The following is a 27,770-nucleotide window of genomic DNA, read 5'->3' as shown; positions in this document are numbered from 1 at the left end:
TGTGTGTGTGTGTGTGTGTGTGTGTGTGTGTGTGTGTGTGTGTGTGTGTGTTATGCGATTCCGTAGCCAGGTGGGAACCACCAAATACGGAGGACGCGGAAAGGTCAGGGAATGACCACCGTATATGGAGCAATATGGCCTTAGTTGCTAATGCTCCTAAAAACCAAACAACACAACACACAACACAGTTGCTTTGTGACCACATCATAGTATCCAATCAAATTGGTCAGGCAAAAATTTCCCTTAACAAAACCATGCTGTGTCCGAGCTATAACTGAAGTTTTGTCTAGATGTTCCTGCAGTTCCTGCAATGGAGGATCAAAGGGTGCCTCCATTAATTTTCCTAGTACGGAAGTTAAACTAACAGGTCTATAATTACTTGTGTCACCTTTTGATCCTCCTTTGTGAATTGGGGTCACATTTGCAAGTCTCCAGTCCATGGGTACCTCCCCTGAGTCCAAAGAAGCTCACATAATTATGGCTAAGGGTTTGCTTACTTCCTTTGCTGCCTCCTTTAATATAACTGGTTAGATCGCATCCACCCCGGGTGCCTTTTTTATGTTTATCTTCAATAATTTCTCCTCCACTTTCCTCTCAGTTATTACAAAATCATCTAGCTCACTGCCAGAGTTTACTTCACCTCTGGCATTCCCCTCCCTGAATAAATCATCATGGGTGAATGTAGATGCAAAATACTCATTTAGTTTGTTAGCCACCTGAGCAGGCTTATCAACAGTTGAACCATCAATATCCAGTGGACCAATCTGATTCATCCCTTTCCATCTAGAGTTTACATAGGTAAAGAACTCTTTGTTGTTTTTCTTTGCATCCTTTGCCAAAGATTTCTCATAATCTGCCTTTGCCTGTCTAATCTCCTTTGTGACTTGGCTACAGACCAGCCTATATATATCATAGGCTTCCATGTGACCCTTTAATTTTTATGTATCCCATGCATTTTTTTCCCTCTGCCATATGTCTCATTAGTTCATCTGACATCCATTTAGGCCTAAACCCTGAACAGTATTTCTTAGCCGGTATGTAAAGCTTATTAGCTTCCAAGATAAATTCTTTGAATGCTTATCATTTTGAATTTGCTGTTGGTAACATCATCAGTTCGTCCCACCGTATAGAATTTAAATTCTGTCTCAGACCACCGTAGTCGCCTTTAGAAAGCAAACACCCTTCCCTTTACCCCCGATGGTAATTACCTCTTTGAGTAAATCCCACTTCAACACACTGTGATCAACACACCTTTAACTGCAGATTCTTAATACATGAAGAATCACTACTGATAATCAGATCAAAAGCATTACTCCCTCTGGTTGCCTCTCGAACATGCTGATGTAGTAAACAGTCATGCAATAAATCCACAAAAGCGTTGCTAGTATGTGAGTGACCAACCCACAAATTCCAGTCAATATCTGGTAAATTAAAATCCCCCATTATAAGCTTCTCTGATTTTCTAGTCTACTCTATTTTCCCCTACAGTTTCTTATTATACTCATCAGAGTCATTAGGCCTATAACACACTCCTACTCTCAATTTTGATGTCCCAATGCTTATGTCACACCAAACTGTTTCGACACTGCACTGTCCAGCGATGTCAACTTGCTTCACTTCATTGGATTTTGTGTTTCTTAACTAATAGCATAAGCCCTCCTCCCTTCCTATTCTGTCTATCCTTCCTGTACACATTGTACTCCTCAAATTCCAGTTCTGCATCCCTTATATCTGTGTGACACCAGGTCTCTGATATCCCAACAATATCTGCCTTTGATGTTTTGAGCAATACCTCACATTCATCAAATTTATTTACCAAACTCTTAGCATTGGTGTACACGCAAGTATGCATGCACCTGTTTCTATTCTTAGCTACCCTAACACAACCCATGTGTTTACTTGTACCACAATGACTCCCAGCAGTCTCTGAAATACCCTGCATCATGTTTTCCAAGCTGCTGCTCATTCCAATAGAAGCAGTGCAAAAATCACTTTCACCCCTGCCCGTGGCTACTGTAACTGTTAATCTATTAGTCTTTTTATCCCCCAAGCTAGCAGTTTTCTGACCAACCTAACTTGCCTTGATAGCATCAGGAAATACTCTTGCACCCTTTATATATAAGTGTTATCCCATTCCTGTAGAAGCAGTCTCTCCTTTTAACAAGTACAGACCAGGCTTAAAAAAATTCTACCCCTTGAGCCTTGCACAATCTTTCCATGGCCAAATTGATCGGCAAGGCTCTCATCATATACTCCCTCCTATCCTGTCTGGGCAGAATTGCAGACACTATCTTTCAGTAAATTACAGTACTAAGCACTATAGGTTCTAATGATTGCAGACAACATCTCTCAGTATATCCCACATCTATACCCTGTGACCACTGCAACGTAGTTGTTCTTTTATCTGGAGATTCTTAATGCATGATGAATCAGTACTGATAATCAGATCAAGAGTATTGCTCTCCCTTGTTGCTCACTAACATGCTGCTGTGGAAAACAGTCATCCACGAAATCCAGAAAATTCTTGCTAGCACATGAGTGACCATCCCATAAGTTCCATTCAGTATCTGTAAAGTTAAAATCCCTCATTATATGACATTTTGATTTGATGGTTCTCTCTATTTCTCTTTACGGTTTTTTGTTGTACTCATCAGAGTCATTAAGCCTATAATGCATTTGTACTCTTATTTTTCTTTTCCCATTGCTTATGTCACACCAAACTGGCTCATCATTTTACTGGCCACCTTTGTTAACTGGATGCTCTACCTTAGAATTTATGTGCTTCTTGACTAAGAGCATAACCACCCTCACCCCTCCTGTACTGTTCGTCATTTCTGTATGTGATGTTTCGGTGGGGGGGGGGAGGCACTTGACACTCCACACTGTGTTCCTTCCATATATATTATTTTCCCATATTCAAATTCTGCACCATTATATCTGAGTGATACCACATCTGTGATATACCCACGTTTACATTTGATGACTTTACTAACACTTCAAATTTACCTTTTTTTTTTCATGAAAACCCCTAACACGAGAGGTATTAACCCTTTAGTGCTTAGTACAGTGCTTGGGTTGGAGATTGAGAAGATGAAAGAATATATTTGTTGACATTAGACTTGAACTTCTGCAGACTGTAATTTTCAGGAAATACATATGAAGGAAGGTTGTTCCATAAAACGACAGTTGAATGAGATTAAGATTGTTCCATAAAATCGCAGTTGAATGAATAAACAAGGAAGATGAAAAAAGTTGGTTCTGTGAGTTTGAAGTTGGACAGTAAATGGACGTTGGTGGAATGTGTTTGGACTGTTTTGAACAAGAGAGCGGGAATTATAAAGCCAATTTAGAAGAACAGTGCCCATGGAAGTATCTGTAGAAAAGGCATGCTGCCGAAACAGTATCTCTATGAGACAGCGAATGTGAGAGACTCTTTTAGAGATGAGTCATTAATTAACTGAACTGCCCTCTTCTGAATGGAATATAGAAGCCTGAGAGAGGTTTTGGGGGCAGCGTGCCAGATGTGGGAACAATATTCCATGGTAGGGCGGATTTGCAATTTGTATAGAGTGAACAGCTGTTTGGAAGAAAAGTAATGCCGAGAGTGAAAGAGAAAACCAAGTTTTTTAGATGCAGAGGAAGCAATATTTGTAATGTGCTTGTGCCAAGAGAGATTAGATGTCAGGGTAATCCCCAAAAGAGATATATCATTTTGCCTAGAAATCGGAGTGTCACTAAAGATAAGCATAGGAGCAGAAGAATCCTTTTTGCAAGATATAAGACAAGACTGAGTTTTAGAAGGATTGAAATCAACTAAGTTGTCTTTGCCCCACTGGAGAATTACCTGGAGATCAGCATTTAAGGAATTGGTAGCAGATATTCGAGAAGTTGAAGCTGATTGAGCACAGCAAGGTTTCTCAAAATGGAAAGTGGAATGCGATGTGCTATCATCGGCAAAACTATGGATAGGATTTCAAGTCAATGGAAGAAGGTCATTAATGTACAAGAGGAAAAGGGTGGGGGAAAGTACTGAACCTTCGGGGACACCAGCATTAGTGGAGAAGTTAGAAGACAGAGAGCCATCTACCATCACCCTCAGTGAGCGATCAGAGAGAAAACTGGATAACCAATTACAAAAAATAGTTGGCCAACTATGAGATCGAAGCTTGTTTAGAAGACCTTTATGCCAAACATGATCAAAAGCCTTTGAGATGTCAAGAGCAACTGCTTGTGTTTCACTGAACTTTTCCATTGAATTTGTACATAAATGGGTAATATAAACCAGAATATCACCAGTGGTTCAACACTGACGGAATTGATACTGGTGACTGTTGATGAGACGGAAGGTTTATAGGTAATTTAAGAGTTGGTGGTTAATTGATTTCTCCATTATTTTAGAAAGAGTAGAAGTAATTGCAATGGGACGATAATTGGATGGGAGGGATTTGTCACCCTTTTTAGGAACTGGCTTGATATGAGCAAATTTCCAAGCTGAAGGAAACACACCTTTGTATTAAGACAGTGATCCTGAACTTACCGCCCTCTTCTATATTCCATTCAGAAGAGGGCGGTAAGTTCAGGATTACAGATTTTGAGAACAAGTGGAGAAATACCATCAGGACCTGGAGCTTTCTTAGCATCAAGATTCATCAAAAAATTTTCTGACATCCTTTTGACGGAAGACCACAGGAGGCTTTGAATGGAACGTGTTGGGAATGGTGGGAGGTGTTTTATTAGATCATTAATACATGAATTGGAAGAAAAATGGAATGCTAGCAGGTCAGATTTATCCTTGGATGAAGTGACAACAGAACCATCTGTTTTTGACAGAGGTGGGAGCAGAAATTGGCAAAAGTTGAGGCCAGTAGCTTTGGTAAGAGACCAGAATTCTCGGCTACCATTAGGTCAAGAAGCAAGTTTTCTACTCTTATTCTCTTCAAAAGCTAGTTTGGACTGATTAATAACTGCTTTAGTATAGGGAGAAAATAAAACTGAAGAATTGGAAACAAGCCAATTACGATATGCAACGTTCTTCTCTTGAAATGCCTTAGCACATTTTTTGGAAAACCAAGGTTTAGTTAAAGGACGAGATTTTAAAGTGTAGTGTGGAATAAAGGATTCCAATCCTACAAGAATAATTTTAGTGACACGATCTGTTCAAATGTTGAAATCAGAAGTTTTGAAACAGTAATCCGACCAATGAAAAAAAAAAAAAAAAAGAAAGAAAGAAATCTTGCACGTTATCCTATTTTGCATTCTTGTAATGCCAAACAACACGAGGTTGGGAATAGTCATGAGATAAAGGCTCCATTGGAGAAGAGACAATTACCAAGTTGTGATCTGAGGTGCCTAAAGGACCTCTCACTTTGACCCTGTACTTAGAAGGATTGTTTGTCAGAAAAAGATCAAGCGTGTTGGCTGTATGGTTAGGATTCGCCGGTATTCTTGTAAGTAAATGAACAATCTTTGCAAAGTCATTAGTAATTGCAAAGCCTCAGCATCTTAACTGGCTGGGTCGGTGTGACTATAAAACAGAAGCCTGCTGGTGTTGTGAACATTAAAATCACCAAGGTAAATTACCTTGGTGATTTTAATGTTCACAACTAAGAAAGTTGTACTGGAGAAAGTCAAGTTGCAAAGAAGGGAAGTTAAAGAACTCCAAGTGATTAGTTGAGTTGGGAGAATGGTAGAGACAACAGATGAATTTGACACAATGAAGTAAACAGATTTTAAGCCAGAGAAAATCGAAAAAAGGAGATTCCAAATTACCAAGTGTCTGACAGGGAATATCGGAACTGACATATGCAGAAGTACCACCTTTGAGGTGAAAGGAATCATACAGCGAATAATTTGGGCAACTGAGATGAGCAGTAGTTGAATTAACCGAAACTGAGATCCTATCAGAAAAAGTAAATGGGGTTTGGCAGACTTCAAGTGGAAATGGACATTGTTGAGATTAGACCTGAGGCCACATATATTTGTGAAATGAACTAGGAAGTGTTTGGGTGGTTTAGATCTTTTCACAGATATGCTTATTAGTTTGAGAATTCATGATGTATTCAATAGTGAGAAGTGGTGGTGGTGGTGGACATGCTGTATGAGGTAATGAAATTTTTGGATATGGCGTACATATGGTAAGAATATACTCAGATCCTTGACATAAAGTGGCATTGACAATGCCCCCCCCCCACATACACCTTAATCAGACTCCCTCCAGTCACTATCTGGCAAAGTAGAGGTAACAAGATTATGCACTAGCTGATCCGGAAGCCTCCTAAAGAGTTACTAATAGGTTTGGTCTGGTGTACTAACTAGTGGCCGGCCTGCGAATATCGTTTTAGAGCTGTACCCTCAAAATGTAAGGAAGATTGGATCTCCCCATGATGTTCGTCATAACCTCCAAAGTCATAATGCATGATGGAAGAGATGTGGAAGGGTTGACCGGAACTTATCTCTGGAGACTAAACATGGGTTCCACCACTCCAAGCCTCCAATAAGCAAAGTGGTGGTATTGTACCGGTCGATTAGTCATCTACCACCTAGTATTACCTTGTAACACAGATGGGTGGCATTCTTCCATGTGGTGAGGGACCACATCTCGACACCTGCTTACACCTGGTTCAGACATGGTGGTCACCCAGGTGTGAACCTCATTTTGATTATACGTATCTAAATAGATTAAGTGCTTTATTAGTAGAGGTATTTTCCTTATTTTCTCTGAAAACATGCTGTTTGTAAAATAAAAAAATAGTCTTGGCAAAGCACTGATCAGTTACACTCTTGCCTTTGCATAAGTTTGGTGCTCAATGGGCAAAAGTAATGTTTCATCACAACCAATAAATCGACTGTTGGTTGTGGAACACTGGAATGTTTTATGTGACCCTGTTTCATGTTATCTAAATAAATAAAATGCTATGTTTATAATTTTAAGAAAGAAATGAAAAGTTGTTTAATTATTGTATTGTAGGTTGTTGAAATTTTGCTGACTCGAGGTGCAAATAAAGAACATCGTAACGTATCTGATTATACTCCTCTGAGCCTTGCAGCATCTGGTGGTTATGTTAATATAATCAAACTTCTTTTAAGTAATGGTGCAGAAATTAATTCTAGGTGAGTTTAAATCCCTTACCTGTTTTGTTTGAAATAATGGTTTTGTGTTGTAAATACCATATTTTCTATATAACTAATCAAATTTCATAAGTTAGAGTTGTTATTTATGAATACTAGAAGCAAGGGCTGTCATTACTTTTCTTGTCAACCATGAGAAAAATAAAATTAACATCAAATATTCGCATTACTTTTTTTTAATTGCTAGTTTGAGAGCTCTCACTTTACCAATAGCTAATATTGAAATGGTAATGGTTATGCTGGACATGTGTGCACAGAAAATCAAATTTCATTAATGCTTTCATTTGTGATTTTGCTGAACCTGGGCAGAACCCAGGAAGTGAATTTTTGAGAGGGGGAAAACTGTGGAGTTCTGAGTTTGTGGAATTCTGAAATATTTTAAAAATGAAAACAATATACATATCTGATTTATAAATATTAATTTGTTCTTATTTTGACGTCATTATCCAACAAAAGTAAAATTGTGAAAACATGAAATCAAAATTAAAAAATAATAATAAATAAAATAAAAATAAATATATGTGTATATATGAAGAGAGGGAAAAAAATCAAAAAAAGTCCTAAATACAATCAGTTGCAGTAAAATACATTTGATGTAATCTACACTCTGTAAAATCCTGCACTTTAAAATCTGCCACTTTTTACAAGGAAATCAACGTTTTACATTCCAGAAATACTAAGAAGGTTACCTGGTATTTGTTATCAGCAATTGTATTTGTTGAAGAATCCGTACAAACAAGATATTTCTCTTTTTATAAGTTGGCTAACTTGTTTCCCCGTTTTGATCGGTCTTTGTAAAGAACCTTCCTCCACTCTGCAGGTCTGTGGAAGGAATTTAATTCTTGCCATCCCTGCCAATAGTACCAGTGCAGCAAGAGAGAGAGTTTTCTGCATCTGGCTTTGTAATCAAAGGAAAAAAGAATACAATTTAAGCTGGAAGTCGTTGATGTCCTGTTCCTTTCAGTAACTTACTAAAAATTTATAAAATAAATTATATTACGAATGTGTTTACTGAGGTTACTGCTACCCATATGCAGTAACTTGCATTTGTCAATGTTAAACTTTAACTGCCATTTCTCAGTCCGTCGACCCAGTTTTCTTAGATCTTGTTGCAGTAGGTCACCATGATAACTATCGTTAACCACCATTCCAACTTTTGTATCAGCTGCAACTTATACATTAAGCCTGATATATACCTTCATCAATATCATTGATAAATATTGAAAGCAATAATGGACTCAGCACTGAACCCTGGGGAACTACACTTACTCCACATTAGTACACAAAGAGCAGTGTCCATTGATAACTATTCTCTTCCTTTTTCCACTTAACCATCCCTTTATCCCTAGCAGTAACTTGCCTTTAGTGCCACATTTCTCCAGTTTGTATGACAGTCTTTTATGTGCAACAGTGTCAAAAGCCTTCCTGAAAATGCACGTATATGATAGGAAAATTACTTTTTGCATCCAATTCCTTTGCCAGTGTAGCATTGAAACCTATCAGATTGGTTAGAGAAGATGGCCCCTTGAGAAATCCGTGCTGTGTCAAAAGTATAATTGCAAGCCTCTCCAAATGGTTCTGCATTACTGCAATCACCAGTGATTCCATTATTTTTCCCTGGAATGGGTGTTAAGTAACAGGTCTGTAATTACTCACACCTTTTAATCCTGTTTATGAATTGGGGTTATATTTGCAGTTCTCCAGTCCAGTTAAACAGTTACTTGGATAGATTCCACCTGCCTTTTTTATGTCCATCCTCAATAATTTCTCTTCCACTTTCCTTTCATTTATCAAAAAGCCATTTAGTTCCTTGTTAGTGTTTGATAAACTTCTAGCATCCCCTTCCCCTAAAGAATTTTTCATGTGTGAATGTAGATGCTAAATACCTATTCAATTTGTCTGCAACCTGAGCAGGGTCATCAACAGTTACCCCATAGACATCGTGGCCCAGTTTGATTCAACCCCTTCTTTCTATTGTTAATATAAACATAGAAGGCATTGCTATTTTTCTTTGCATTCTTTGCCAGAGACTTCTCACAATCTGCCTTAGCTTGCCTAACCCCCTTTGTTACTTGAGTTTAGACTAATTTATATCTACCATTGGCTTCTCTATCATCTGATAATTTATTTGCATCCCATGCATTTTTCTTCTTTGCCACGTGTCTCAATAGCTCATCTGACATCGATTTAGGTCTAAGCCTTGAGCAGTATTTCTTTGTTGGTATGAAAAGCCTAGTAGCTTCTTTTGTTACTTCACTGAATACTTCCCATTTAGAATTTCCTGTTGGTAACATCATCAGTTGATCCCACTGCTCATAATTTAAAACCTGTGTGAGACCTCTGTAGTCACCCTTACGGAAGCAAAAGCCTTTCCGTTTGTCCTCGACAGTAGTTAATTAATTAATCAAAAGTCTTTAATTAAATTCCAGCCCTGAGTGCCAAGCGAGTGACTATAGCAATTTGAAAGTGATTTTCTTAAAAGAGCGTATGATTGTAGTTGAGCGTTATTTTTTAATTTCTGAAGTTATCTAATTTTGTTCTTCTAAAGTAAAGAAGTTAGCTTACTTAACAGAAAGGAAAGCCACCTTTTTTGTATATTAGACTAACATACTAATGCAATAACTCTAACAACCTTATCAGTTGGTCACTGGTGGCACCACTCCTGTGTCCACATGGCAGGGTTGGAAACTTGGAAGAAGAAATCCACTCTCCCAGAGCTAAAAGGAGCAACGATGGACAACACAAAACAGCCCAACTCTGGATCTCTTGATTCAGATCCAAAAATAGACGTTGACGATCATGATAATTTGAATACATCCCATTCTGAGAGACAAAAAAAAAAAAAAAGGACATTTTTCTGTTCCTCTTTTAATATTACATTCCTCCACAGACTAACCATTCAGTAAGCTCTCTTCATTTTTGATTCAGAAATGTCTCGAAAATGTGGCTGACCACCCAGAAATGGTTTGGCAACTAAGATCTGGAGATTTATTAGTGGAGATGAATAAACACAGACATGCTGAAAGACTTGTGAAAATACAGGCAGTTCTCGCTTTACGAGTTCCTGGGTTTCGGGTTTTTTCCCCAAGTATCAGGTATCAACAAAATCGAAAATATGAACACATTAATTGCGAAAAATGAATGTTAAACGTTCATAAATACTGCATTCCAAACCACGTGCGTAGCTATACAATACAGTGTACCCCACTTTACGATATTAATCAGTTCCAGAGACACCATCGTATCATTAAAATATTGTAATGTGAACTCAATAACACATTGTTTTTTGGTAATTCATTTCAAGATCTCGGAAGTTGAATTTTTGCTGTATAACTAAGCTATTTATCTCTCTAATATGGCATTTTTAAGGCCATATATATATATATATATATATATATTGTTTTTTGGTAATTCATTTCAAGATCTCGGAAGTTGAATTTTTGCTGTATAACTAAGCTATTTATCTCTCTAATATGGCATTTTTAAGGCCATATATATATATATATATATATATATATATATATATATATAATTATATTTAAATAATGTTGAAAAAAAGTATTACTTAATAAAAATAAAAAGGAGGATACAGCACACATCAGAGGCAGCAAAAAGCATATTCCTCTACATGATGCTTGAAATATAGTCATATAAATTAAAATAAGGTTTAAAATAAAATAAAATAAAACAAAATAATACCAGCAGTACGGCAAGACAAGAGCGAAAAAACAAAATTAACCTAAATTCAAATCTAAACAGGGAGGGAAGAGAAAGGAAGCAAGAATAAAATATTGCAATGGAAACTCTAGATTAATTTAGAATATCTAATTATACGAATAATAATTCATTAAAATTTAAAGCCAATTAAATAGAAATTTAGCGGTGCCCCCTCTGATGGGCACCAGGTCCAAATTAATGTGAAATATCACCAAACAGAGATTTAAACCATACACAACAAAACAAAAATATAAAAAATAGACAGACCATTATGCCCCATCTCAACAGAGGACCACAAGGCCAATAATGGTCAGGGAATCGCTGCATTTCGAACGCTAAACAAATCACTGCAAAGGCGAAACGACCGCAAGATCAGTCCGCCACACCGATCCACAGATCGAACCGCCAATGCAGGGAATTGAACAGCGGTGGTCCTGATGCAGCGAAAATCAAAAATAGAACAGACAAAAGCACTCCAGTGCAAAGCCACACTACTGACACAAATAAACTTAACCCGTTTTTATAAATGAATAAACTATAGATGGCAGTACAGGCACAGCGTTAGCAATTCGCCCAATACTATCATATGACATAATTATATTTAAATAATGTTGAAAAAAGTATTACTTAATAAAAATAAAAAGGAGGATACAGCACACATCAGAGGCAGCAAAAAGCATATTCCTCTACATGATGCTTGAAATATAGTCATATAAATTAAAATAAGGTTTAAAATAAAATAAAATAAAACAAAATAATACCAGCAGTACGGCAAGACAAGAGCGAAAAAACAAAATTAACCTAAATTCAAATCTAAATTTGAATTTAGGTTAATTTTGTTTTTTCGCTCTTGTCTTGCCGTACTGCTGGTATTATTTTGTTTTATTTTATTTTATTTTAAACCTTATTTTAATTTATATGACTATATATATATATATATATATATATATATATATTTTTTTTTTTTTTTTTTGCTGGTGCATCACAAGCCATAGGCTTTCTTGCACCATGCGGCCATTACTAATACTATAAAAGGTCGTGAGCGGTTTGTAAAATGTATTAGTTACTAATTCAAATCATTAAAATGCACTACACTTTCATCGTTACCATAAGTTCCATTATAAGAATCAATTTCAAACACCTTTGGGATATTTATCTAAAGCACATTTCTGGAGATCACAACCATAAAACAATAAAAATAATTTGCACTTTCCGGTTTATTGGGCTTTTCTTACTACAAGCAATTATAAACGGGTAATAAACTCGATCTTCTTGCATTTGTGAAAATACCAATAGCTGAAATTGTGTGGGGTTTTACGTTATTATGGTGAAATGTGTTTGACCTTTACTGAAATCTTCAATCATATAAAAAACATAAATAAATTTTCAGAATCTTCACTTCATTCCTTTTTTTTTTTAAGCTTCGTAAACTTGTCACTCCACGCGAATCATTTTAGTTGCAATTTGTGTGTACCGTTAAAAAATGCTTATGCATGCAATTGTGGGCGCCTCCGTAGCCAGGTGGGAAGGAGCAACAGTGCGTAGCACACGCTTCTTGATTAGACCGGGGTTCGAGCCTGTCACCACCAAATACGGAGGATGTGGAAAGGTCAGGGAATGACCACCGCATATCCCGGAGCAATATGGCCTTAGTTGCTAATGCTCCTAAAAACCAAACAACAACAACAACAACAGCATGCAATTGTGAAATCTATAATTAAATGAGAATATTATCTTGAAAACAAATGCCTCTTGAAACATTTCTGAAGAAGACTACTCCTTGTGCAACAAACCAATGAGTGCCGAGCCAATGAGTGATCAACGATTGTGCATTTAGTCGCTGATGATGAAGAATGAACATTCTTTAACATTTTTATAAGTTTACTAACATTTTTGTAAGTCGTAAATAATTTCTCTATTATTATAATTTGCTTGATTTTACAAGCTACGTTTTCATTTCTTTTGATAAATCAGGCATTGTTTAAACATAAACCAATTAGTTAACTAATTTCATTATTGAGAACGTAACCCCTATTTTAACCTTATGTGTATGGGAAATAAATTCCCACTTTACAAGTTTTCGCTTTACGAGTGCGCGCTACGTACGAATGAACTCATAAAGTCGAGAACTACCTGTATCTACCTTTGGTGAAATTCGCACAAAGGTTATGCCACATGCCACCTTGAATTTCTCTAAGGGGATAATATCAGAATGGGATCTTCTAAATGTATCAGAGGAAGAACTTGTCTTTGAATTAAGCAACCAATATGTAGTCCATGCAAAAAGAATTGTTATGATAAAGGATGGAGAGCATGTCCCTACCCAGACTGTCGTACTGACATTCAAATCGCCAAATCTCCCCACAACTGTAAAACCTGGATAAAACCTCAGATGTCATGTTCCTCTGTACATTCCCAACCCAGTTTGGTGCTTTAAGTGCCAAAAATTCTGTCATTCGCAAACTGTGTGTGTGCAGAGGTGTAATCATGTGCTTGTGCTTCGTGTGGTTCAAAAGAACACACATACACACACTGTAACAATGAAACCCTAAACTGTCCTAATTGCCATTGTAATCATTCTGCCTTCTCTAAGGACTGCATCCATTGGAAACAAGAGAACATTCAGAAATATAAGATAGAGAACAGGGTATCATATTAAAAGGCAAAGAAACACTTCTCAATTCCTACCAAATCACCTATGTATGCATCAGTTACCCAATGGCTATGCTCAGTATCAACTCAAACTGACTGCTTAGTCCCTCTAAATATCTCGATATCTCTTTGGATGAAATCAGCACTTCCTTCATCAAATGAACAATCTCCCTCCAAATATGCAACTCAAAAAGTATTCCTTGAAATGCAAAGATAGTTTTGTTAAGTGGGTGATCACATCATTCTTGAGTTCACCAAAATCAACCCAATCAGCATCCTCCAAGAACAAAGAAAGGATGGGGAAGGATGCAATTTTATGTTATTCTGCCTTTTTTTTAGCCAATACTCGGAGTTTTTCTTGAAACACTGTAATTTTTTCACTTGAAGAAATCCTTTTTTTCTTGAAGTTGCAGATTAAGTGCATTCATGTTGGAGAAAATATCAACTAAATAACTAAGCTGAGCTAACCACCTCATGTTGGAAATTCTTTTCAACCAAAAACTCTCAATTTCAGTCCTCCAGCTCCCAAAAGCGATTCAGAACATTCCCTCTTGGGAGCCAATGGGTCTCTGTGTAGAAAACAAGGTTCTGAAGAGTCTTGTGTTTAAAGTGCCTGCCTTGATTAAGTTCAATATGGTAATGGCGTTTTTCATTACTTCCTCTAGTTCAGGAACAAGTTCTTTGATGGCCAGAGCTTGACAGTGAATCATACAATGTGTTGACAGAATTTTGGGGTTGTGTTGCTTTGCATGCGCTATAAAGCCCGAACGCTGATCCAACGTTGAGGGAGCACCATCATTGTTAATTCCCACACAGGAATCCCACGTTAAATATTCTTCTCTAAAACATGCATGAATAGTGTAGAATATGTCAATTCCTTTACAGGTCGTTTTCAACGGCTTGCAGACATTCAAAAGGTTTTGTCAAACACATACAAGTCGACCATTACTAATCCGGCAGCGTTGGGACCTGTCGGGTGGGTGTGTGTGTGTGTGTGTGTGTGTGTGTGTGTGTGTGTGTGTGTGTGTGTGTGTGTGTGTGTGTGTACTGTGTCAGGGTGGTTTCCAGGCAAAAGCCCATCTCCACCTAAATAGTTTTACAACAGAAAATCTGTAAATTGGACCTGATAAATAAAAAGATAGCTAAGAAATAAGAAGAGTAAAACCTAATTTTGAAAAGAAAAGGGAGGGAGAAAATTACATTAAGTTCATATACTAAATCTAGTGCATAATAAATAGATTTTGGTGTAGGAAAGAATGAAAGTATATATACGAGAGATATGTTTGTGAGTGTAGTATGTTGTTTATGTCAGGTCACTTTGCTATCAGAAAGCAGCTGGACTTTTCAACTACAATCTGATGCCCGTCCCCGGCACGAGGAGCCGGACCTGCTACTATATTAAAAGCTGGAGCGCCAAACCGCAATTCAACACTCAACAGAGAAAGTGCAATACTGTTGAGTACCAGCTGTCCAGACTTGGGCCGCCCAAACCCAAGAACTGAACAAAAAAAAACAACCACTAGAGTGGTACATGTTGAGGAAACCCAGACCCGACCAAAGGCTTTCAGGTCTGAAGTTCCCAAGCCCAGATGCAATCATTGAAGATTCTGGTTATTTTGGTATAATAATCGTAATAGTTATTTTGGTGTCGTTCGATGCAGAATGGCTTGGTCAGTAAACATTTACCTTTTCTACGCACATATCCCCCGAAATTTAAGAAATGTTCAGGAAAAACTGGAAAAATCCGGTTTTCCCTCCCGATTACAAAATAACTATTACGATTCGTTTAGTTTAAGGCCAGGAGTTTTCAATACTTTTACCGTGCACGTCGAATGCCATTGGTTTCATCATTCTTGCTCGTACGGTTTGCGTAAACGCCGTTTTCCGAGCACCCTCCAGAATTTTTGGTCAGTTCTCAGGGCTGGTGTGATATCGCTGATTTCGGCTTTCCTTTCATTTCCCCGAAACAATTTTGGTGTCATTCGATGCGCACTGACGAGTACAGTTCAAATATATCTTTTTTACGGATATATCCCCCGAAAGTTTAGTGCAGTTCTGGAAAAACTGGAAAAATCCTGTTTTCCCTCCCGATTACAAAATAACTATTATGATATGTTTAGTTTAATGCCAGGATTTATCCGTGCTTTTACCATCCACGTCAAATCCCGTTGGTTTCATCATTCTTGCTCCTACGGTTTGCGAAAACGGCGTGCTCCAAGCACCCTCCAGAATTTTGGTCAGTTCTCACGGCTGGTGGGAAAATCGCAGATTTCGGCTTTCCTTTCATTTCTCCGAAAAACCTTTGGTGTCTCTTGAAACAGGCCTATGGGGCTGGGAATTTCCATACTATAATAATTAATAATAGACACCAGCCAGGAATTAAACTAAAAATTTACTATACAATGAAATAATATACAATGAAATATGATGCAAATAAAATAAAACACTGATTAAATTATAGTTAAAATATAGTTAAAAACAATAAAATTAATTAAAATAAACTAGGTTAAAAGCGATAAAACATACAATCTGGAGCTTTCGGAGAACTGCCGTCTCCTTCTTCAGCATACTACCAGTGCTACAACACATCCTTAAGTAGCCGGTCCATGGCACTCATGCACGTGATCATCAGACACATGATCTACATTCTCCATGCGCGTATCGGAAATGGAAGTGGCTCGGGAGCGTGTCAAACAGAAACGGTCATCCCTTCTGAGGACAACTGCCTCAAACAGGGGGTGTAAACGGATCCCCCTGTCCCTATTAATAGTATTGTGACTGGATGAACCGATTCGCAAGCTCTCGAGCCACTTGCGTTCCCAAAATCCATGGGCGCGATCGGTAATGAGCGCGTCTTCAGGGGAGATCCGATGCTGCTTTTCCCAGAAATGCTCTGCCACAGCAGACCTCGCATAGTTAGCAGTCTTGATAGCGGTCGTGTGTTCCCCCAGACGGTCCTTTAAACGTCGGCCCGTTTCCCCCACATAACACTCCTCACAATCCGGGCACTTAATCTCGTAGACCACATTGCTAGTATGGTCCTGGGCTACGGGATCTTTAACTTGGGATATCACTGTGTGCAACCTCCGACCCGGAAGTTGCACACAGCGAGTCTGGCACTCCCGCAATGCCCGTACAATACGTTCTGAAAGGCCCGGATAGTAAGGAATGTATGCAGTAGCCACAGGGGCAGGCCACTCCCTACGATTGGACTCAACCCTATGAATATATTTGTCCAAGACCCTCTGGGGGTATCCACATTTCCTGAGGTCTGCCGTGACTTTGCAAATTTCTATTTCCTTTTCTTCAGGGGTACTACAGTGGGTCCCCACCCTATTCAACAATGCCCTGGCTACACTGTTCTTATGATGACAAGCCTGTGCTGAGCTATAATGAACAAATTGGCCACGGCACATAGGCTTTCTATAGATCGTTGTTTTTAATCTAGATCCATCTCTGCTCACCAAGACATCCAGAAACGGGAGGGACCCAGCTTCTTCCACCTCCGAGGTAAATTGTATAAATGTGGAAAAGCTGTTGAGCATATTGAGCACCTCATCTTCCTTTCCCTTTTTTAAAATAGTGAAGGTATCGTCCACATATCTCCTCCACTCGCGCATGGGGAAATTCAACTGATGAAACACCCTAGTTTCCAGTTCCTCCATTGCCAAATTGGCCACAATGGCACTGATGGGGGAACCCATGGCCGTGCCATGGACCTGCTTATACATAACTTTTTGAAACACCATGGTAGTGCTTGCGAGGCAAAATTCCACACCTTTACAAATATCATCAATGCTTAGTAAAGATCTAGCACTAAAGCAATCATCTCGTTCCAAGGCCGATCTTACACAATGCACCCCATGTTCAATGGGGATACATGTGAACAAGGATACCACATCAAACGAAATCATGAGTTCGTCTTCACCTATAGATTGGCTTCTTATAAAGTTCACAAATTCCTTGCTGTTTCTGATTACTAAACTGGAGCGTCCCACTATAGGAGAGATGACTCCAGCTAAAAATCCAGATAAAGCATAAGTGGGACTACCCACAAATGATACTATAGGTCTCAACGGAATGCCCACCTTGTGCGTCTTTGGGAGGCCATAAAACCGAGGTAATCGACAACCTGAGGCATGAAGAGACCAATAAACTTCTTTGGTTATTTTACCAGCCTTATGCCATCCCTGTATAATGTTGTTGACTTGTCTCTCCAAACCAGCTAACGGATTTCGATGGGTTCATCTTTTCTGAGTTGTCTTAATGCTCTTTCATGTTTATGACTGAGATTAGAATGTGCTGTCCTGGTCTGACTCAAAATAGCCGCAACCCTAACCCGTATCTCATCAGAAAAGATGAGGATATCATAATGTTACCTGCCGACAAAGGCAGATCCACAGTGGTACTGAATAAGGATGATTATTGTGCAAAAGCTCTGGATCTTTTACAGGACAGCAACATATATAAAGTTACCCATCGAAATCCGTGCATTGTGTAAGATCGGCCTTGGAACGAGATGATTGCTTTAGTGCTAGATCTTTACTAAGCATTGATGATATTTGTAAAGGTGTGGAATTTTGCCTCGCAAGCACTACCATGGTGTTTCAAAAAGTTATGTATAAGCAGGTCCATGGCACGGCCATGGGTTCCCCCATCAGTGCCATTGTGGCCAATTTGGCAATGGAGGAACTGGAAACTAGGGTGTTTCATCAGTTGAATTTCCCCATGCGCGAGTGGAGGAGATATGTGGACGATACCTTCACTATTTTAAAAAAGGGAAAGGAAGATGAGGTGCTCAATATGCTCAACAGCTTTTCCACATTTATACAATTTACCTCGGAGGTGGAAGAAGCTGGGTCCCTCCCGTTTCTGGATGTCTTGGTGAGCAGAGATGGATCTAGATTAAAAACAACGATCTATAGAAAGCCTATGTGCCGTGGCCAATTTGTTCATTATAGCTCAGCACAGGCTTGTCATCATAAGAACAGTGTAGCCAGGGCATTGTTGAATAGGGTGGGGACCCACTGTAGTACCCCTGAAGAAAAGGAAATAGAAATTTGCAAAGTCACGGCAGACCTCAGGAAATGTGGATACCCCCAGAGGGTCTTGGACAAATATATTCATAGGGTTGAGTCCAATCGTAGGGAGTGGCCTGCCCCTGTGGCTACTGCATACATTCCTTACTATCCGGGCCTTTCAGAACGTATTGTACGGGCATTGCGGGAGTGCCAGACTCGCTGTGTGCAACTTCCGGGTCGGAGGTTGCACACAGTGATATCCCAAGTTAAAGATCCCGTAGCCCAGGACCATACTAGCAATGTGGTCTACGAGATTAAGTGCCCGGATTGTGAGGAGTGTTATGTGGGGGAAACGGGCCGACGTTTAAAGGACCGTCTGGGGGAACACACGACCGCTATCAAGACTGCTAACTATGCGAGGTCTGCTGTGGCAGAGCATTTCTGGGAAAAGCAGCATCGGATCTCCCCTGAAGACGCGCTCATTACCGATCGCGCCCATGGATTTTGGGAACGCAAGTGGCTCGAGAGCTTGCAAATCGGTTCATCCAGTCACAATACTATTAATAGGGACAGGGGGATCCGTTTACACCCCCTGTTTGAGGCAGTTGTCCTCAGAAGGGATGACCGTTTCTGTTTGACACGCTCCCGAGCCACTTCCATTTCCGATACGCGCATGGAGAATGTAGATCATGTGTCTGATGATCACGTGCATGAGTGCCATGGACCGGCTACTTAAGGATGTGTTGTAGCACTGGTAGTATGCTGAAGAAGGAGACGGCAGTTCTCCGAAAGCTCCAGATTGTATGTTTTATCGCTTTTAACCTAGTTTATTTTAATTAATTTTATTGTTTTTAACTATATTTTAACTATAATTTAATCAGTGTTTTATTTTATTTGCATCATATTTCATTGTATATTATTTCATTGTATAGTAAATTTTTAGTTTAATTCCTGGCTGGTGTCTATTATTAATTATTATAGTACCTTTGGTGTCATTCGATGCGGAATGGCTTGGACAGTAAAAATGTACCGTTTTTATTCTTTATTTCTTGAGAAGCCATGTTGGCCACATATGGCTATTATGGCATACATATGAAGGTCGTTTGTGATTAGTTTATTGCATGCGCGGTGAACACTGCAATGAAACTAATTGCGATAAAATAAACTCTCAAACATTGCAATAAATTTGTCAGCATTGTTAGATTTTGTGAAAACAAGTTCGTTAGCGCGCTGTATTATTCATCATATTGTGTTGTGTTTTTCCGCAAGTTTGTACAAGTGTCGTAAAAAAAAAAAAAAATCTAAAAAGGAATGAAATGAAAAGAAAAGAAAAATTGCTGGAATTTACAATTAAGCAGAGTTAAGCTTCTCACAGACACTGCTATCGAGTTTTTTCAGAAGTTCAACTTTACCTGCTATGAACAATGTATATTGTTCATAACAGGTTAATAACATAATGCATAAAGTGAAGTGGCTAAACGCGTCCCTTGGTGTTTGCGCTTTACACCACGAGAGGCACTTCCTTTATGCATTGGAACTATGGCTGTGGCTAAATGTGAGCAGGTTATAATAATAAATGCAGAAAAACAAGTGGGAATGACTTGCCAGTGTTTACGAGTTCGCAGCAACCATCGTCACCAAAACAGTAGCGGTAAGTCATTGCGCCGACCTGGGAAATTTGAAATTACGTTTGCCGAAATTATGTCCGAATTAGCGATGGAACCGGATTACCTAAAAATAGAGTACAGGTGACCTGTACTCTATATTTAGGTACAAAGGTACAAATTGGCATAATAATAGGAGATAGTCTTAGTAGCATTTGTACAAAAAATTCAGCCATAGAACCTATTCTGTTTCTTTTTAGCAGGTGTGATTCTGAAGTAGTAGTATTCTCCATATAGTGCAAGGAAGCCACAGTCTTTTACCATACTGGAAAAAAAACCTCAACCAAGTAGAGATAAGAAAACACAAATTATATGTTTCCCTCTTCACATGCAGCCTCCGTAGCCAGGTGGGCAGGAGCAACAGTGCGTAGTAGATGCAGAAAGTCAGGGAATAACCACCGCATATCTCCGGAGCAATATGGCCTTAGTTGCTAATGTTCCTAAAAACCAAATAACAAACAAATTTCCTCGCACAGCTAAGTATCCAGTTGAGCTTTGAATTTATTCAAACTGTCAGCCACAACTCCATATGAGGGCAACTTATTCCAGCTATCAATGACTCACTGGCTAAAAGAAAACTTCCTATAATCTAATCTATACCTCAAACCCTGTCATTTGAATTTATGACCCTTACTTCTGGAATTGTTTAGAATAGTGAGAATTCCACCTTCATTCATTTTACTAATCCCTCTCAGAGCCTTATAAACCCAATCATATCACCTCTGAGGTGCCTGGTTGCCAAGCTCTGTAGCCCACAGAATCTGAATCTTTTCTCATACAGTCATCCTTCTGCCAATCTCGCCATTTAATTTGCCCATCTTTAACCCATTTAAGAAGCTCGTGTTTTTTTTTTTTTTTTCCTTTTTCAGATTAGGTCTACATACTTGAACACAGTATTCTAAATGTGGTCTTACAATTGTCTTTTGCAGTGGGGATAATGTCTAAGTTTGCGGATGAAACAAAGGTTGGCAAAGGGGTTAATGACAGTAATCAGGGTATGCTACTGTGGAAAGATCTAGAAAAATTAGGCAGATGAGCTGAGAAGTAGCAAGTGAAGTTTAACAATTATGAAGGCAAGATACTGCATATGGATAGCTGTAATTCCAGAATAACATATCATCTAGGTTACCCCATTCTATGTAGTGGGGAATAAAAAAGTCCCTTGAGGTAATTATGCAGTGAGATTTGAAATTCTCTGAGAAATGCCAATGGGCTACTAAGACTTGTTGGGTTTTGTTAATGATGTGTAAAATATGACCAGCAGGTCATATGTAGGAATTTTGTCATCATGGACAAGAAAATGATTATACCTTTGTATAAAGCAATGATTAGGCCACTAGGAAGGATGTGGATCTGTTGGAGTAATGCAGAAAAGAGCAACAAGATTAGTGAAGGGGCATACACAATGTGCTCTTGCAAGAAAGTCTGCATTTCTGAAAACTGCAAAGTCTGGAAACTAGGCACTTGCAAGGAGGTCCGATTGAGATGTTGAAGTCTTTGAATGGATTTATTATGCAAATGCTGATGGCATCCTTCTCTTACTCAAACAAACAGAAAACACACACACATGTGTGTGAGGGTGGGGCATAAATTTAGAATTGTAGAAGGATCTTCATAGGGTAGATGTGTAGATATATGCTTTCAGCCAGCATGCAGTTTATTGTCAAAGGAAAATGTCCATTTGGTGTTGTGGAAGTGGGGGTAGTTTGAATAAATCCGAAGAAGTACAAAGGGTACTAGGAAAGTTTTGCAATATGACGCAACAATGAATCACAGGAAGCTGCTTGTTGCTGCATGTTGAGACATGTTCATACGTGCATAGTAGCCGCCGCGCCAAGTCGATGGGCTCAGTTATTCATTAGTAGTGAGAGTGTAAAGTGCTTGCGATGGCATCGTGGTCACGAAATGAGATAAGGACAGTTTTGCGGTATAATTTCGTGCGTGGTTTAACCATAGACCAGTGCTTAGAAGAAATGACTCTTGCACTAGATGATGATTGTCCACATCGTACAATGATATTCAGGTGGTATAGAGAATTCCAAAGGGGAAATTTCACTCTGGAGGATTCTGAGAGGCCGGGAAGGCCACGAACGTCAGTTACGGAGGAAAACGTTACTGCTGTGAGGAAAATACTTGACGAAAACAGGCGAGTGACCTACCAACAGATAGAGGATACTTTGGGCCTAAATGCACCAGCAATTCGTTCGATTCTGCAAGATCATTTGCACGTGAAGAAACTTTGTTCTCTCTGGGTGCCGCATCAACTGACTGAAGAGCAGATGACACCACGTGTGACTTGGTGCCGGGAGATGTTAAAAAAGTTTGATAAGGGACAATCTCGGTATGTGAACAACATCGTGACGGGTGACGAGACTTGGCTGTACTATTACGATCTGCCGACCAAGGCTCAAAACAAAGTTTGGGTCTTTGATGATGACGACACACCCGTAATTGTCAGAAAATCCCGATCTGTAAAGAAGAAAATGATAGCTGTATTTTTCAAATCGAGTGGAATTGTGGAACGTGTCGTTTTGGACACGCAGAAGACAGTCACAGCTAAGTGGTATACTGAACAATGCCTGCCTAAAGTCATTGGATCTATGAAGAACCTGCAGCCAAAGTCAAGAATGGACACCTGGTACCTCCATCACGATAATGCTGCAGCTCACCGCGCCAAAGCCTGCACCGAATATTTGACCACGACAGGACTGAAACTTCTGGAGCACCCTCCAGACCTTGCTCCCTGCGACTTTGCACTGTTCCCGCATGTGAAAATGAAGCTAAAAGGGAGGCGGTTTTCCAGTGATGAGGACCTTCTACGGGCTTGGGACAACGAGTGTGCTTTACTCCCTAGTGAAACTTGGCAGAACTGGTTTAAAGATTGGTTTCGGAGGATGGAGAGGTGTATTGAATGTAGAGGAAATTACTTTGAAAAAATTAAATAAACAAAGCTGTATTGCAAAACTTTCCTAGTACCCTTTGTAGTAGACAAATTGTTAGTGGGAATGGACATTTTTTTTTTTTTTTAAATGACTGATATGTATAAAGCTTGCTTTGCATTTGCCATCACTAATACTAGTTTCAGCCAATACTGAGTACATGCTCAATGAAGAACCTTTGATGCCAGACCTGTTTCTTTACTCAATCTGAGCTGATTGGCCTTGTTAGAGATGTAGCTTTTTCCAAAGGTAAAGGCAAACTTCTTGTCTCAAGACTATAGCAGAAACACTTTTGGTTAAGAAGAATGTAAAAATGTGTCATTATTATGGGGGCAGAGTTTTGTGACTCCTCCCAGTGAAATTGTTCTCACTCTTAACAGAACTGAAATTATGTTTTAGGTGTAGCAGATGGGAAGAACCAGTGTACGAGAGATTCCATATCAGTCATTACCACTTAATCCCTCCTTATTTACCTATGAGGGAAATCCTTGCGTTCTCCTACTATTAGATTCAGCTAAGTCACACATATCTTCATTGACTGCTGTATCCGTAAAACTGCTTTCTTTTTTACTATTTAACTTGCAGAAATCATTAAATCTGTCTTATATTTTTGGAAATGATGATAACCTTTTGTAGACTGTCTTTTACATGTTTGGGCTTTATTCTCTATGATTCAGCATCTGCATCAGCATATCAGCTGATGCAGATGTATATAAGCATCTTTTGCAATAAAGGCATTAAATATATCATAAGCAGATTCAAGATGCCTTTTGCCAATAACTTCAAACAACAATCTTGTGGTACAGAACTGTAATTTCGGTAATCTTCTATATCTGATATTGCCATAAAAGTAATTAATTTCTCTTTTCTCAATACCTCTGGGGCCTTTAATCCTATATCTCTCATTAGCTGGTGATGATATTAAATATTACTTCAATCTGTGGTGAGTTTTTGATAAATTGATAGCAATTTAGTAAACTCCTTTTAGGCAACAGGCAGATTTTGAATAACTTTATTCTAAGTGAAATTCTTGCAAAATATGTTCATAAATACATTGTCACTGAGGATAGATGACTTGAAATGTAAAGTGATAACTTAACATATTTTTATGCAGATAAAAACTTTAAATTGGTAAAGTGTGTTAGTCGTCTGATGACACCAAGGGTTCCCCCCATCTAGGCATTTTAAATGGGTAATGAAAATATTAAATATTTTTATAATTTTAGCAATAGCTGTTTTCCCTGACATGGTTATTAAATTTTCTTAGCAAGATTGATTCAAGCCAGATTTACATACCAGCATTTATTGGTATGTGTGCTCTAATTGATGTGTCTAAAATGGGATTGGGTAAGCAGAGGTCTGGCTGTACTGTCCTAATGTTATTGTTTAATAAAATTAATAATGGAATTTCAAAAATAATGATGCATTTGACAATTAATATTTAACTGCTCCTGCTAATAGGTTCTTGTGAAAACCTCTCAACTAATCAGCTGTGTGATTTACCAACAGCTAATCAAATAACATTGAAATATATTTTCAGGACAGGAAGCAAACTTGGCATATCTCCATTAATGCTAGCTGCAATGAATGGACACACAGCTGCTGTGAAGCTACTATTGGACATGGGGAGTGATATTAATGCTCAAATTGAGACAAACCGTAATACAGCACTAACACTTGCTTGTTTTCAAGGAAGGCATGAAGTTGTTAGTTTGTTATTGGACAGAAAAGCTAATGTTGAACATAGAGCCAAAGTAAGTCTTTCTTTAATGATAGTTATATGTTTCAAATTAATTTTAATGATAGATTTTATATTAAGAAAGAATGGTATAAATGTATTGTGGAATGTCATTGAGTATTCCTAGTTGTTCTCTATTGCACAGGGAAATATATAGAACTGACTGAAAAAAAGATAATGAAAATTGTTGGCCGGCATCCATTTCTAAATGTTATCCTCTATATCTTTATATTTTTGGTAGTGTTTTTAAAGGACTATTACTTGACATTGTCCTCTGATTACCTGCAACACTCAAGAACAGTTATTTTTATATCCTTGTATTTTTCAAGTCGTACAAGATCTAAAACTTGTGTAACCTCTGCAAAAGTTGAAGTTATCAAAATTTAAATTTCTGTAATTGATTTTCCTGACTGCCGAAATTTAATTTCAGCATACTGTCTGTATATCTTCCATTATCCCTAAATTGAAAAAGTTCATTGACTGCTTTCATTAAAATTTTATGATCCAGTTAAAACACAATGTTTAGAATTCTCTGTGCATTTTTCCTTAGAAATGTTTGTTCTTTGACATTCATGATTATAAACCAACCATATTGAGTATGCTGGTTGGCTGCTTACTCCTAATGTTAAATGAGAATAAAGATGCTTGCTAAGGATAATTCCACATCATGAAATCTTTTTAATTATTTAGAGTGGAATTAGAGAGTTGTATTTTGAAATTAAATCCAATGTGAAGATGTTTTTTGTATCATAGCCTTGTTATAACAGAATCTGGGACTGATTTATTTTTGAGGAAGCTGTGGGTCTCACAAGATGGATAGGACACTGCACAAGTTACCAGAAGAAAATGTTATAAATGCAAAGTTTTTTTTTTTTTTTTTTTTGTAGTTATTGGCGCGTCGGCTTCTGTGGCCATAGTGCACCTCCAAAGGTTTTTTTGCAGTACTTTGATCCAAGCCCGAAGCGGGATTCAAACCCGCGACCTTTGGGTTGCCAGGCAGGTGCTTTACCCACCTGTCTAGCCCGGTCGGCTATAAATGCAAAGGTAGGGCATAGCCTCATTTTGTACATAGCAATGAGAAGATTAAGTTTGCTACTTAAAGCATTGATCTCATTTTTATAAATATCGTTGCATGAGGTTTTTGCTCTGAGTTTACTTGAATCCATCATTTTTATATCTGAAATTTTTGGATGACAAGCTTTCCAGTACTTATCATTGAAAATAAAAAAAGTAGATGTTTTGCAGTGTCATCTCTGTCATTTTAAAAATGTAAATCTACCAGAAGCTGTTGTTTAAGAAGATAGAGTTGATGTCCACAATTGAGAAACTGGCAAGTGCAGAAGGAAAACTTTGGCATTAAACTTCTTAAGAGAACAATGTTTGTAATGGTATCTTCTAGAGAAATTATAATCAGTTCTTGATCTTTAACAGACAACCCAAGGCAAATCCACAGATATAAAAAAAAAATTGGGTTTATTTATGGCGTGCTTATTAAAAATTTTAAAGCTTACTGTAATGGTAAATAATCTTATGACTATATCTTATTATAAAGTATGCATGTTGTCAGTTAAGCTTCATTTCATGATTAAATTGTGAATTCAACAATCTCACCTGCTTTCTTCTGGTTTTTTTTCTTTTCTTTTTTTTTTTTTTTTTTCTGAATCATGGAATTTTCTTTTAATGAAATCCAAATTTGCTAGCTATTCACAAGAAACACTCTATTATCTTTTCGTTTCAAGTCATACAAGAACTAAAATTTGTGTAACCTCTGTGAATGAGGTTACATAGTTGGGACAGTATACTATCTGTCCGTTCTCCCACATTCCATATCCATGTTCATCACACTGAAAGAGCCTGTATTTCCACTTGTTGTTGCACTTCCCTACAGTCTGTTCAATATGCTGTGCACCATTTCAATTAATTCCGTTTATTTTCTTTGTTATTAAAAGCTTCTGTAATACAGCTTACAGCCCTTCTCTGCTTATTGTAGAACAATTTTGGTTTTGTTACAGCCTCTTGCATCCCTAAACTCACTTTCTCAAAGTACATTGGCTCCCATTTGTCAGTATTATGCCGATCTGGCCACCAGCTAGGCTCATTTTACTTTTGGGCATCCATTTCTTCAGCGTATTGTGAGTTATCTACTTGGGGGGAGGGGGTTAATTTCTGAGCAATAGCTCGACAGTTGCCACACAATTCACCAATTTTTTTGTGTTTATTGTTTGTCATACAATTTGAAATGAATTCAGGGCTTAGTATTTATTTTCATAGGCCAAAATATTTTTGGGGGTGGGGGGAAGTAATGAGCAATCTTATGATTATTTTATCTTACCAGTGTATTCTGTTGGTGTGATATTTAATTATTAATTTTTTTTTCCATATCCATTTTTTCTCTCACATTTTTAATACATCTTTTTTTGAAAAGACCGGTCTAACACCACTAATGGAAGCAGCATCAGGAGGATATGTAGAAGTTGGTCGTGTATTGCTGGATAAAGGTGCAGATGTCAATGCCCCTCCAGTGCCTTCATCAAGGGACACAGCTCTCACCATTGCAGCTGACAAGGGTCAATACCGGTTTGTCGAGTTGTTACTATCCAGGTAAGCTACACTATATATGTATGAGATACCCTATATTCAAATGTGAGTGACATTTGGATGTGAGAAATACTTTGTATTTTAATGTTTTGGTTTCATTGTATATTTAAATACCAAGTGTGAGACTGCTGATAAACAAAGGAGCATCAGTAGGATAAGTATGGATACTGTTGACTTATGCATGTGAACACAAATGCCTATCGAATAAAGTTTTTGTTCAAGTTAATTTTGAATTGTTGTAATTGTACTTAATCACATAGATTATGATATATATTTTTTTTTTTTTGGTATGAGTCTTTTGTTTTGTTTTTTA

At 38.1% G+C, this 27,770-nt stretch overlaps 1 protein-coding gene across 3 annotated transcripts in view; it reads left to right on the top strand.

The window, feature by feature from the left end:
- Positions 1-27,770, top strand: part of LOC150088195 (ankyrin repeat domain-containing protein 17-like) — a 1,023,061-nt gene that overhangs the window by 401,579 nt on the left and 593,712 nt on the right. For all 3 annotated transcript variants that reach the window (XM_090369376.1, XM_090369375.1, XM_090369377.1), the window contains exons 17-19: positions 6,968-7,110; positions 24,662-24,875; positions 27,285-27,460. In XM_090369376.1, coding sequence (XP_090225502.1) covers positions 6,968-7,110; positions 24,662-24,875; positions 27,285-27,460 — 533 coding nt within the window. The remainder of the gene's footprint in view (positions 1-6,967; positions 7,111-24,661; positions 24,876-27,284; positions 27,461-27,770) is intronic.

This window comes from Mastigoproctus giganteus, chromosome 3 (assembly GCF_048544385.1).
Source record: "Mastigoproctus giganteus isolate SK-2022 chromosome 3, ASM4854438v1, whole genome shotgun sequence".
Lineage (NCBI taxonomy): Eukaryota > Metazoa > Arthropoda > Arachnida > Uropygi > Thelyphonidae > Mastigoproctus > Mastigoproctus giganteus.
This window is presented reverse-complemented; position numbering and strand designations above follow the sequence as displayed.